Genomic DNA, 12,710 nt, shown 5'->3' on the forward strand with positions numbered 1-12,710 from the left:
CTCTCCTTGTAAAGTGTCCTTTGAGTATTAGAAAAGTGCTATACAAATAAAATGTTTTATTATTACCCGAAGCTCGTATTCTCTTTGTAGAGCGTTTGTCTGTAAAAGCCCATCTTCTGCCTCAAGGACCACAATGCCTGCCTGGAGGTAAGTTCTCAGTCAAGCAGCTACAGATGTACAACTGCCAAAGAAAATTCTGATTTACCTTTCGGTCAAATCTAAAAAACGTTTGAAAATCGCAAATCATGCAAATGTATAGAGGCTTCTGAAAAGTCTCCCTGGCTTTGATGAATAGCTATGGAAAAGTGGATATTGATTTTACCAGTTCATGCCTACAACTGAACACTATGGTGAAGGACCATTCTGTTCCCATGTAGGCCAGAAACTTGTTAAATGATTGCAGCTAAATATTTTATTTTTTATTGAGATGACACGGTGATCCTGCTGCCATAGTTAACTCTTAAATGAAGTGTACTTCAATAGTCTAGAGAGAGTCTAAACCTTATGAAAAGATGGAACTTGTGTTGTGTCCAGAGTATGCGCGCCTTTACCGCAGGTATAAGTAGTTGGGTTGCTTCAACGAAATCTCTTATGAGGCTAATAAAGATGGATATAGCCTATAGGCCAACTATAAATGATCATTGTGATGCAAACGTTGCTGTTCCTTAAGGGTTCTCCCCTCTGCTCGTGCTGGGGAGGAGTGGTATAAATGATAGGCATGCAACATATTTTATTCTACGAATATAAAGAGAAGTTAATAATCCTTAAAAACCGTTAAGCACCAGTGTTCATTCGGGTTTACAATTCGTGGCGTAGGCTATTATCGAAAGGGATGCTTTCATAATGATGCTTTGCCTAAAGCAAAGCGCAAAAATCAGGCGAATAATAAATTATAGGCATAGCTAAGCCACGTCATAATAATTAGAATGACTCCCTAAAAACCGATATTTTTCGGACTAAGATGACCTTCAGTCTTAAATTGTTTTACGCCTTAAATTTGGTTTTATTTTCCATGTCTATAATAATTTTCTTCTACCTGAATTCATTCAGATCATGCAACTCTTCTGACGCCATGGAGGAATTAAATATAGGCCTACCGGTTCGGCAAACCAATCCCCTCTGGTGCGTCGCGCGGAGAGAAGAGCGTCACTCGGGAGACAGGAACCACCGACCTGTCGTGAAAGTCAACAAGTGTGTAGAACCTTCGGTTTGGATCTAGGCGACGGTGCTGTTTAAATGCGGTGTCACGCGTGTGTTTATTTGATAAGCTTCAATAAACTGAACAAGTGCGAAGTTATTTTAGTGTAGGCTACAGATTATGCAGCCTGCAATCAATTATTATTTTAAACAGTTTTTTGGCAAGATGTGTTTCCATTTCAGACTGTTGGCCACTTTTTAATGGGCTACAGGATTATTTTTAGAAGTGTACAACTTTATTGCTCTTACAGAAAAATAACTTCCTCACCCCGAATAACTATTATAGTTTTATACAGGCCAAATTAATTTCGAACAGGTGATCAGCACTCATTATTCAAGTCAAATTATGAGGTAATTTCCTGTCCTCGACTGTAGGCTATATCGCGAATGAAAAGTCAACACAATCTGGATGCAAACCCGCTCGGAAGAAAGGATCATCATTAGTTGTTGAAATACACATCGAACCAAACATTGTTCCGAATCAACGAGAATATAAATGTACAACCCAGTGAAGGGCTTATTACCTGTATATCAATGCATATTCGTCTAAAACAATTGTTTGCCTTTTCGATAGTTCTTTGTCTTCAGTGATGCCAGGGCCTCGGATTTAAATGTTACATCGCGTGACTTGAAGACGTTGGATTTCGAGCACAATTATTCATAAACGCAAGAATAAACTTTAACACGCAAACGTGCACGTGACGATACCAGTTAAACGAAAGCCCCTAGAAAAAAACCTCCCCCTGCTAATTTAATTTCCCAGAAAGAGGCCATAGTTTAACAGTGGCCTTAATGGCGAGGATAAACGAATTAAATATTCATCGGATAGATACCTGGTGGATTTCAAATGTTTAAAGAAATATCCGCAAAAGCCGCAGTGTGCCTATCGACGCAAAAACAGATATCAATATAAATGTAGGCTATTGTTTTTTTTTATTTGTAGTGGTTTTCTGTTATCGGCTATAGATCTAATATTTAACTTTCAAATCCATACTAACAACATCGTTGAGGAACGAAAATTCACTCATCAAATAGCCTGTAACGAGGTTTAGGATCAACCACTCTGGCATACATCATAACACCTATAGGCCCTCTATGCATCGGACATAGGGGGCCTACATGCAATATTCGCAGCGCCCGCCGCTTCGTGGCGTCAGCGGTCCTGAGAGAAAAATGGGTTCCGCGTATAAATACGTCACTTTATTTACACTAGGCCTATATTTAAACTTGTTATGCGAAAAACGTGAAGCACTCATTGAACATCAGTACGAGCATTAAAGGCCTAGCTATAGGGTTAATTCAGCTAGTTTGAATCAAGTCGTACAACTTGGCCAAATGAAGCCTGGTTCTAATCTATTTGACTTGTTCGTCTTGTCCTGTGGACTAGCCTATACAACAACACATGTATTTTCCTTTTTGTTCCCAAAGTTGCTTGAATAACTTTAAAGTTGAAACACAGGTAGACCTTGGTCCTAGGGTACGGGTCGGCTCACTGTTATTGGCAGTTTACCCCCATTCCACAAAGTCCATGCCAAATAATTAACTAATTGTGGGCTAATCATTATTATAAGATTGTTATCGATGCATATCTTTGGTGTTTCCGTCCCCAACATACTAGCAGTCGACCCCCCATCACCACCCCCTCCCCGGTTGTCGGTTTTCTGAAAGGAAACCCCCCTCCTAGCCCTCTCCATTTTGTGCCTTCTGAGAACAACAGGAGCTGCGGTTTCGCTGGGAGCCACACGAGGGATATTATTTAGTAGGCGAGTGCGCATTAAAATAGTCCGCTTATAAAACGGTTTTCCGACGCTTTCAATTGGCTTCCCTCCATTATAAGATCCGCTCAGCCAGAGAGCGACCAAGATACCAAGGTAGACCAAGATACAGACTTGAACCGTCTGTTCCATGGGTTTGTAGCAGTAGCCTACTGCTAAGATTCAATGCAATTAATAACGAAAATATGTTATCAGGTTTAAGGCTTTCCAAAAGTAAATCGTGCTAGTTTAACTATTAAAGAACTGTTTTGGCTTTGTAGCTATGGGCAAATATAAACTATTTTTTATCATCGTGTTGATGAATAAAACAATTCTGTTTTGGCTTCAAAACGTATCTATTTATAATATTTCTTTCGTCTTTCTTTTGAGTAAATTCGTTTCTGTTGGTGCATACGTCATTATTGGTAAAATAACTCGTTTTTTTCGATACATTTGTTTGTTCTATATGATCACACATTTATTTAAGACATGAAAGCTTAAAGTTGATGATTATCTTCAGTAATTTAAAAACAAATCAATAGGCTTTTGTTTAGTCCTCCAGGAGCAGCTGTCCTTTCCATCTACAATGTATTTATTTTAGAACTAGCCCCTACTCAATTGAACAGTACCTGCAATTTACCACAGTCTTTATGTAAAGTATTGTGTACGTCAGTAATAAAAGTAGTTTACAACATGAAACAAAAGTTTGCTTTAAAAATGTCACACAATCACCAGTAGAGAATATACTAACTAAATTTGCATTCTAGCTAACTAAAGGTGCTTTTAGGCAAGTTTAGGAACGTGGAATAATTGGAATCCTTAACAATTAATATCAGAAATTAGAAGAAGCATAAACAATTAACAATGACTCTTGTTTTCAATTGATCAATGTCCATTTGATTCAAGACAACGTTGAGCTCTAAAACGTTTGCCATCTGTCATAAAGTCAAATTAAACAGTATGTTAGTCTTAGATGCCATGTGCAAAATGATCCAATAACTATATGTTGATGTTTCTAAAATCCTTATAAAAAATTGTTTGTTAATTTTTGTTGGATTAAGTTAATCTCTTCTTCCACTCTAGGCTGGTTTAAGATATGATAATGATTTATCATTAAAGGCTATTTTTGGCCTGGTTGTGAACTGAAACGTGTCATTTATTATAAAATTGCACCACATGGGGAAGGAGTTTCAGAAATCTATACATCTGAATGACAACAAGAAATGTATGCATCAAGGATATGTATGACCAAGATACACCTGATAATAGAACGGAAGAAAGACACTAAAGAGTTTGATGAATAAAATGAAAAAAACGATTCTGAATATGGAGATTTGGCTGTACAATGAGTTATGGTTGTTGGCTGTTCCACAATGTATACATTGGTCGATATGTAAAACGAAAAGTTTCCCCAAACCAAAAAGGCGATGTGTTGAGTACCTTACATTAATCGGGCTAAATATATTCCTGAACTATAAGTAGGTATTGTGTATTCATACTTTATAACAAGAGAAAAGTAATAACTTTTGAGGTTGTTATGTTCTTCCTAAATATCAGAAATATTTTTTTATATGTTGTGTTATTCATCTAACGTAACATGCCCCTATTTTTCATTTCTATTATAGTTTGCTAAATCATTAAAATAAGGTTTTCGATCTATCTAATAATGTAAAAGGGCCATATTGATTGTGAAAGCATACTTTTTTCAGTAGCAAAAGGCCTTCTAGTTTGATCTAATATCTCTGCTACTTGTAAGAAACTGAACTTATCTGTTTTTGTTTTAATTGAATGATGGTGGTTAGATATATGTTCCTTTGTTTTTTGGTTGGAAATTTACTTTAACTGAAAATGTAAAGAAACAAAAGAGAAAAACTCAGTTTGTAATATATTGCTGTGTTGATAGTACAGAACAGAAACAGAAACCTGCCTTCTAACCAAGATAGTTATCAAAAGTGTAACATCAAATTTCAATACCAATCAATTATTCATTTATTTGGACTCTGCTGTTCATATTCATTAATCTTGTCAACAAGAAATCAACAAGTGTAATAGATTAAACTTTGAAAGTACAATAAACAAAGCAATCAAATTAATGTATGTTGTCATGTTAGTCTGTTTTGGGAATAATTGTCTCAAGAATGAAAGTGCACAAGAGGAGAGGAGTAAGGGTAATAGATTACCTTTTGAATTTAATTTCTTCAAGGCCTTACATTCTGAGAACCTAAAGGTCATCATGCATGTTCTTTAAACCTCACAGCTTTCAAACTAAAGAACTATGTGAAAGTTTTGAATCTGCTTTTACACCCAGGTTGAAGTGATTTTTTTGACTCAAACAAATCCTACTCAACCTGTTATAGATATAGTTAGGGTTTGTTGTAATAACACAGTTGCAAGCAATACTTTACTTTTATTAGTAAAGTATGATGTTATTTTTAATCAGGAGTTTATGATTATGAAAAAATAGAATCATGAACAAAACTAGATTTTGCAATGTTAAAACATGATGTTTAAAACGTGTTTGGCCAGGGTACAACATTGTATAACACAGCTAAACCTGAAGTTATGTAATCTCTAGCATGCTTCATTCCAAATGTGTAGGTAGATTCCTTGGTAGAAGATATTTCCTTCACTTTCAAAGTAAGTCTTCAAGACAAAGAATCACATTTTAAATATGAGGTTTTTTACATAAAATTACATTTATTATATATTTGAAGGAGAAAGCAAGGTATGACTGCCTCGGCTTCCAGTCAGATATCACATATAAGTGATGTTACAAAAGATGTTAAAGAAATCGTGGATGAAAAATGATTTCTCCTAGTTGTATTATTATTTCCACAGTAGAATAGACTACATGTTTATTTTTCTGTATGCAAATGTATGGACATTTTGTGTGCACATGTAGACTTGTCCATGCTACTGGGGTTAACATGTTCACTTGCAACATAATGTTATACAACATGTGTGCACATGTGGATGTTAGCACACATGTTGAGACTTAAACCTAACTAAATTGATGGTAGTTACTCTACATGTTGTGAGGCAATAGGCTCCTCCTCCCTACCTCCAGACCAGACTACCCCCCCCCCCCCCCCCCCCCCCCAACCTTTGACCTCCGATCACCCCTCCCCCAGAACAAACAGAGCAATGCCTTTGCAGCAGAAGGAGAGTTGTGGATGCAAAATCCTACCACAATCCGGGATATTCGCTTATTTCACTTCCTCTGTGTGTGACACCCACCCACTGTGTGCCAAACTGCAAAACAGAAATAGAAAAGGCGCTAATTGTTTTGATGGCGCTCATGGAGCTTTGTTGCTTTTCGGTGAAATATAAATATATCTCAACGTCGGTGCAAACATTGTAAATCTGTAACCAATCATGCATTTACTCCATTTTGAAAGTAGGAGCCATTTTACACTACTATACATAGAGACTCTTGAGAGTCACGTTTCCGAAAGGCGGCCGTAATAGGCGTTTGTTACAACAGTGGGAGTAATACTAACAAGGTAGTGTGTGTGTGTGTGTGTGTGTGTGTGTGTGTGTGTGTGTGTGCGTGTGCGTGTGCGTGTGTGTGTGTGTGTGTGTGTGTGTGTGTGTGTGTGCGTGTGCGTGTGCGTGTGTGTGTGTGTGAGTGAGTCTGTGGATGCTTGGGCAATGACAGCTAGATACTTGGGTCTTCAGGCCTGTGCCTCAACGCTTCGCAGCCAGTGCCTCCATTTTGAGACGGTTCCTCCTTCCAAGCAGTGTAGCGCCTGTTGGGTGCAGTAGCCTAGCGCCTGTGTCCTGCTGTCAGTCAACCGCTACATGATATAACTTAAAAAAAGATAAAAAGTTATCTCCTCAATACGTTTTTGATGCATTCTTTCTACTGCCCCGGGCTCACTGCGTGTCAAATGGAGCCTGCTCTTAGTAATTAGACGAGGAAATGTAGTTCAGAGCGGTTGAGATGGATATCAGGTCAACGCAGTAATAGATGCATCCTAATACCAGCCGAGCTCTCTTGACCCTGGACCACCCAACCCCCCTCCTGACGTGCACTAATGTCGGAGGTTTGCTTTAGGTTATCAATGTAACATTAAGGAATACATTGTATATACTGGTGAACAGGTAGGCTACACCAATTGACGCGACAATGTTTGTGTTAGATTGTCTTTGCGTAGTAGCCAACATGAATCACAAAATACATCTTGTTATTACCAGATGCCCATACATAGTTCCGTAGTTTGTCCTCCTTTCTTGTCTTTCTAGAAAATTGACTAATGAACGAAATTAGCACAGTACTAGCCTACTATCCTCTGCGACCAGGACACTCCCAGCTATTAACCTGATTACGATGCCTTACCTGAAAAAAATGCCTTGGTGTGGGGCTAGTTAGCTATAGATAATTTAGGTTAAGATACTTGGTTAAAAATGTACATGTGCCTCATATACATTGGTTCAGACTGTGTGTAGGTTATTTTTGTGAAATCTGATTACGATGCATATCGGTTGCAGCCACAAATGGTTTGTTTGATTAATTAGATTAAACTGCCATTCGTAGGCTACACTGTCACTCAGATCAGAGTTGCATGTTTTAGTTAGGAAATGTATAAAGACGGTTCAGGCTTCAAGGAAAATCCATATAGCCTACTATCTGTGAGATATGAAGATGGAGTGTGTTGATGAAGGTTATAATTGTAAATTGTATTGAAAACAAGTATTCCTTCCAGCGCATGTGTTTCCTCGTGGGCCTGTTGCATAGATCCATTTGTAAACACACAGCGCTACCGTGACTAGACCGCTCGCGCACAGTACTGCACAGCCTACAGCGAGCTCTTCCTATATGCGCGCGCCAAAGCCCCCCCCCCCCCCCCCCCCCCCCCCCACACACACACACACACACACACACACACACACACACACACACACACACACACACACACACACACACACACACACACACACACATACTCACAAGCATGCACCCACACGATCTCACGCACACACACACACACACACACACACACACACACACACACACACACACACACACACACACACACACGCACAATATGTGAATATTATACCCTTGGATGAGTGGGCCGCCCCTCCCCTTCCCCTCATTTCCTACTCCAAAATGACCACGTGGTTTCCTCTTTGCAAACCAAAAATCCAGCATGAATTCGAATAGGTTGAGGGGCGGTGTCAGAGAGAGAGAGAGAGAGAGAGAGAGAGAGAGAGAGAGAGAGAGAGAGAGAGAGAGAGAGAGAGAGAGAGAGAGAGAGAGAGAGAGAGAGAGAGAGAGAGAGAGAGAGAGAGAGAGAGAGAGAGAGAGAGAGAGAGAGAGAGAGAGAGAGAGAGAGAGAGAGAGAGAGAGAGAGAGAGAGAGAGAGGAGAGAGAGAGAGAGAGAGAGAGAGAGAGAGAGAGAGAGAGAGAGAGAGCAAGGGAGGGGGAGGGGGAGGGAGGGAGGGGAGAGGAGAGGAGAGGGGCATTTCTCTAGACTTGATCCCGCCATAGTTTTCCCACTCTACTACCACAGAGCCATCATCAAACCCACCCCCAGTCCAACCCACCTTCTCCACAGTGCGTTAGATAGGCTAGTAGGCTGCTGCTCTCTATTCGTTCAACGGGCCGACTGCAAGGATTTTGATTTCAACTACAGCTCCACATATTTTACTGGATCATTTGAACGTTTCCGCCCCCCCCCCCTCGATAGTCCGTTTTGATTTGTTTTGTATTCGAGGATCTTTCAGTTGTTGTTTTTTAGGTCTTGCCTGTGTGGACACAACTAGTGTGACATCCAGATAGAGTCAGATCTCCAACGAAGTCCCACTCCTCTTACTTTATAGGCATATTTTCCGTTAGACCGTTCGGCCCATTTGGACTTACAAATACATCTGCCAAAATGAACAAGCTATACATTGGAAATCTGAACGATAAAGTGACTGTCGAAGAATTGGTTAAACTCTTTGAAGATTACAATCTCGTATACGTCGGGGAATTTCTGCTGAAAACCGGCTATGCATTTGTGGATTGTCCGGACGATCAATGGGCTATGAAGGCTATCGAGGCGTTTTCTGGTGAGTTAAGTTGGTTTATCGAACGTAAACGGCACCTTCGTCTGTGTATGCCCATTCATTCTGGGGATGTGTATTTGACGGTAGTGTGCTGTAGTGGTGCATGCCCGACGGTTGAGCCTAACTCCCAGATACATTCAAACAATATTTCAATGACTTGAGATATAACTAGTCAAGAGATACGCGAAAGGATACACGCCCATTAAACAAAACGTGCTCAACTTTTGCAGGTGGGAGGGTCGCGTTTAGTAGCATATAAATGTATAGGACACACGAGGCTGAGATACAGTCAAATAAAATGTAGTAACGTAATTGGTCCACTATTCATGCATATAGCCGTATATCTAACATTCCATTACCTGGGGAGTCATTATGCTTAGTAAACAAAATTGCACCAATTTCCATATTATAACGATCAGAGGATGGCGATACTTTGCATTACAATGGAGGGATGGGAGGATACTCTACTACTATAGAATGAAGACACCCCTCCCCCTTTAGCCGGTAGCCCATCGCACCATGACAAAGATATCAACATATCTCACACTAAGCCAAAGTAACACATCTCGTGAATCACTTGTGAACGTTGTTCAATGTTTTTGGAACGTAATTATCTCGTTCCATTTAAGCATTGCATTATCACCATTCCATGTTGGGCGGTGTAATCAAACGAAACCCCTCATTAAAAAAATTAAGGAGTGCTGCACACATATACACTCACGTTCGTATTTTAGGATGCTCCCAGTGTCAACGTGAACCCCTCGTCCCATTTCAATAGGATTAACTGATGATCAATATAGAGCATGGTCAAATAGATATACAAATGTCGACGGTACATAAGTAGAGTGTTAAATGTAAACAAAAACAAAATAAATACGTATTGTGACGGCCGGAGCACAGCATTCAGATCTGTAGTAACTTTTGTTGTTCGTTATTAGGCCCAGGGAATCCCTGACTTTTCTCATGTCCAGAAAATGGATAAACCATAAGACACATTGGTCCTACGTTATGGTTTCAGGAGTTCGATGTAACGTTGCACAATCCATAACTTGAGGAAGAAGTGGATATCTGATCAGAAAAGCTAAGTAGGCCCAAGAGCTATACGGATAGGGGCCCCTTTCCATAACTAGTGTATTAACATGTTATGTTATGTTTCAGGTAAAGTGGAACTTCATGGGAAACGTATCGAGGTCGAGCACTCCGTCCCCAAGAAGCAAAGGTAGGCTATAGAAAGGCTTAACCCTCCCCCTTAACCCATCAGTTGTTGTTTCAAAGAACCGACATGGCCGACCTCGAGTGCAAATGAAAATCATTGACCATTTAAACCTGTACTAGGTTATATAGACTGATTTCGAAATGGGAAATTGTTACATAGTGATTGTAGGCCTTAAAAATCGAGCTTTAACCATTGTCCCTATTATCGTGGCTGGTGTTTGAAGGAAGTGCATTTTTTGCCTATATGGGCGAATTAAAGCTGGTGCTGTTGTTTAATATGTAAGGCGATTCAGGTTTCGCTGTAGGCTTTGTGTTTCTTTAAAAATGGATTGATTGAGTCGTTGTGGTTGAAGGGGCGAACAGGTCCTACGAGTTAACATTGTTTGCAACGTCATCACATTATAGTCTACGAGCACATGCTCTCTATGTAGGTCGAGCAGACTCCAGGCCTTCCTGTGGACACCGGAAGGCTACTCATGTTTATGTTTGGCCCTAATGATATTATAAAGCCTTTTTTTAGTACATATTTTAATGTTGTGTTTATTTTGAGAACCTATTACAAATGGCCCTTTAGCCTACATTTAATAGATTTGAGCTACATTTTTGGCTCGGTTTTTTCATCCATTTACACTGTTTTTTATACTACATATTATCTCATACGAAAACATAAAATGCTGCATTGGATATGATTATCTAGTGTGATAAGTCAAACACAGACATTGGTTACTCTTTACATTATTTGTATGTTCGCATTTTTAAAGTTGTTCAGATATAGTTGTCTATGTGTGTAAACAATCCTCTTAAATACGACTATGGGCGAATTTGTTTGTCTGTCAACTTGGGTTGCCTTATGGTTTCGTGTAGCCTACTCGCATACTGCATATAGTTAGTGTGTCGTTTTTCTTTACGTATATGTTTTTAAACGATGTAGCCTATCAAGCTCTAAACGAGTGGAAGCTATTTTGGAAGTAACTCCTTAGTATCGTGTTGAGGCCGTTTAAAACGAGGGTTACGTTTCTGTTTTGCTTAACTTAAACCTGACTACGAAACAGAATGGGAGTTTTTTCAAGTGAGTTTTCTGCCGAGTGTGTATGAACAAGAGATGGCCTGCTAAAGACAGAGTAGGAATTCGCCAATAGTACATCGTCCATGACTGTAACCTTTGGCACAGATAACAAGGTAATAACGAGGTCTAAGCATTCACGCACATTGGCCTATAGGTCTACTCGTGCTTTCACAATTTGAGCAAACGTGTGTGTGTGTGTGTGTGTGTGTGTGTGTGTGTGTGTGTGTGTGTGTGTGTGTGTGTGTGTGTGTGTGTGTGTGTGTGTGTGTGTGTGTGTGTGTGTCCGTATGAATGCGTTTAACGCATACGCATGCTGTCTATATTCAAGGTGTTCATTGGTAGACCTACAAGGGATAACATAATAATTGTTGAAAATGGATTCATTGGATGCATTGTACAAAACGCCTGGCGTTCCATCACATGTAAATCAAGCCTCTTAATTGTTCGTAGCATAGTAGTAGAATAGTAGAATAGTATGGCACCTGTGTCTACGATTGTATTTGAACGGATGGACAATCACAAACAAATCGATTTGAATGAGACATGCCGTTGAATCGCCATATATAGAGGCTGTAAAGCTACTGTTTGCGGGTCCTTTCTTAACCGTTGAAGTCAGATTCACATTCCATACATTGGCTCTCCACGTGGGCACCCTACCCTACAGAAATAGTAGTCGTACGACGTCACTGGTTGTAGGAAAATGGCGAAGCTCGGTGGAGCTCAGGGCATGCTCCCCCTCTATGTGTGCTCCGTTCCCTATGCACGCAGTTGGCCTCCTGTGATAAAAGTCAATTTTGTGGCATTTTTTTAATGGCACCTGATTCGTGCATTAATAGGATACAAGTATTGTGAAACTGAATATTGTGGGGAACGGGTAGCCTAAAATGGACGTCCATTTGCAACAAGACCCAAATACCATGATTGCGCATATTTGGTTGGAACATTCTCCCCAATTATACCGTTGTTTATCTTCTATCTCTTTTGCAAAATGCATTAAAATATTAAATTACAAACAATCAGACCGAAAACATATCTTCAAAGCATAAATGAGCATTTAAGGGCACTATGGCCCAAATAATTGGGTTATGTTGCTAAGTATTTGTTTTTAAACATCAACCACAATGTTGACGCAGAGCAAGAGGTCCTATTTTAATTATTATTATTATTATTTATTTTGTATATTAGATTAAGCATTTTTTTTGGCATATATTCTATAATAGGTGGGTAGACGTGCCAATACATCAATGCACATTGCACAAAAGTAGAAGTATAGGCCTGTATTAAGCATGGTTTCATATAGTCAATAGAAACAGAGTCACTTTAGAAGAGTTTCAGGGAGGCCATTATAGACAGCGAGGGGTTAGGATAGAGAATTAGGTAACGGTGGGGGTTGGGGGGCAAGGAGAAACAATCAGAAAGAGAAA

The 12,710-nt window shown here is 39.7% G+C and overlaps 1 protein-coding gene across 2 annotated transcripts in view; it reads left to right on the top strand.

Annotated features, from left to right (window-relative positions):
- Positions 1-8,412: 8,412 nt before the first annotated feature.
- The window catches only part of igf2bp1 (insulin-like growth factor 2 mRNA binding protein 1), a 47,110-nt gene continuing 42,812 nt past the window's right edge, over positions 8,413-12,710 (top strand). Inside the window, exons 1-2 of one of the 2 annotated variants that reach the window (XM_030337402.1) lie at positions 8,413-9,008; positions 10,164-10,224. In XM_030337402.1, the coding sequence (XP_030193262.1) occupies positions 8,834-9,008; positions 10,164-10,224 (236 nt within the window). In that variant the 5' untranslated portion in view covers positions 8,413-8,833. The remainder of the gene's footprint in view (positions 9,009-10,163; positions 10,225-12,710) is intronic. The other variant, XM_030337391.1, reaches the window with a different exon arrangement.

Source organism: Gadus morhua, chromosome 2 (assembly GCF_902167405.1).
Source record: "Gadus morhua chromosome 2, gadMor3.0, whole genome shotgun sequence".
In the NCBI taxonomy this organism is placed as follows: Eukaryota; Metazoa; Chordata; class Actinopteri; order Gadiformes; family Gadidae; genus Gadus; species Gadus morhua.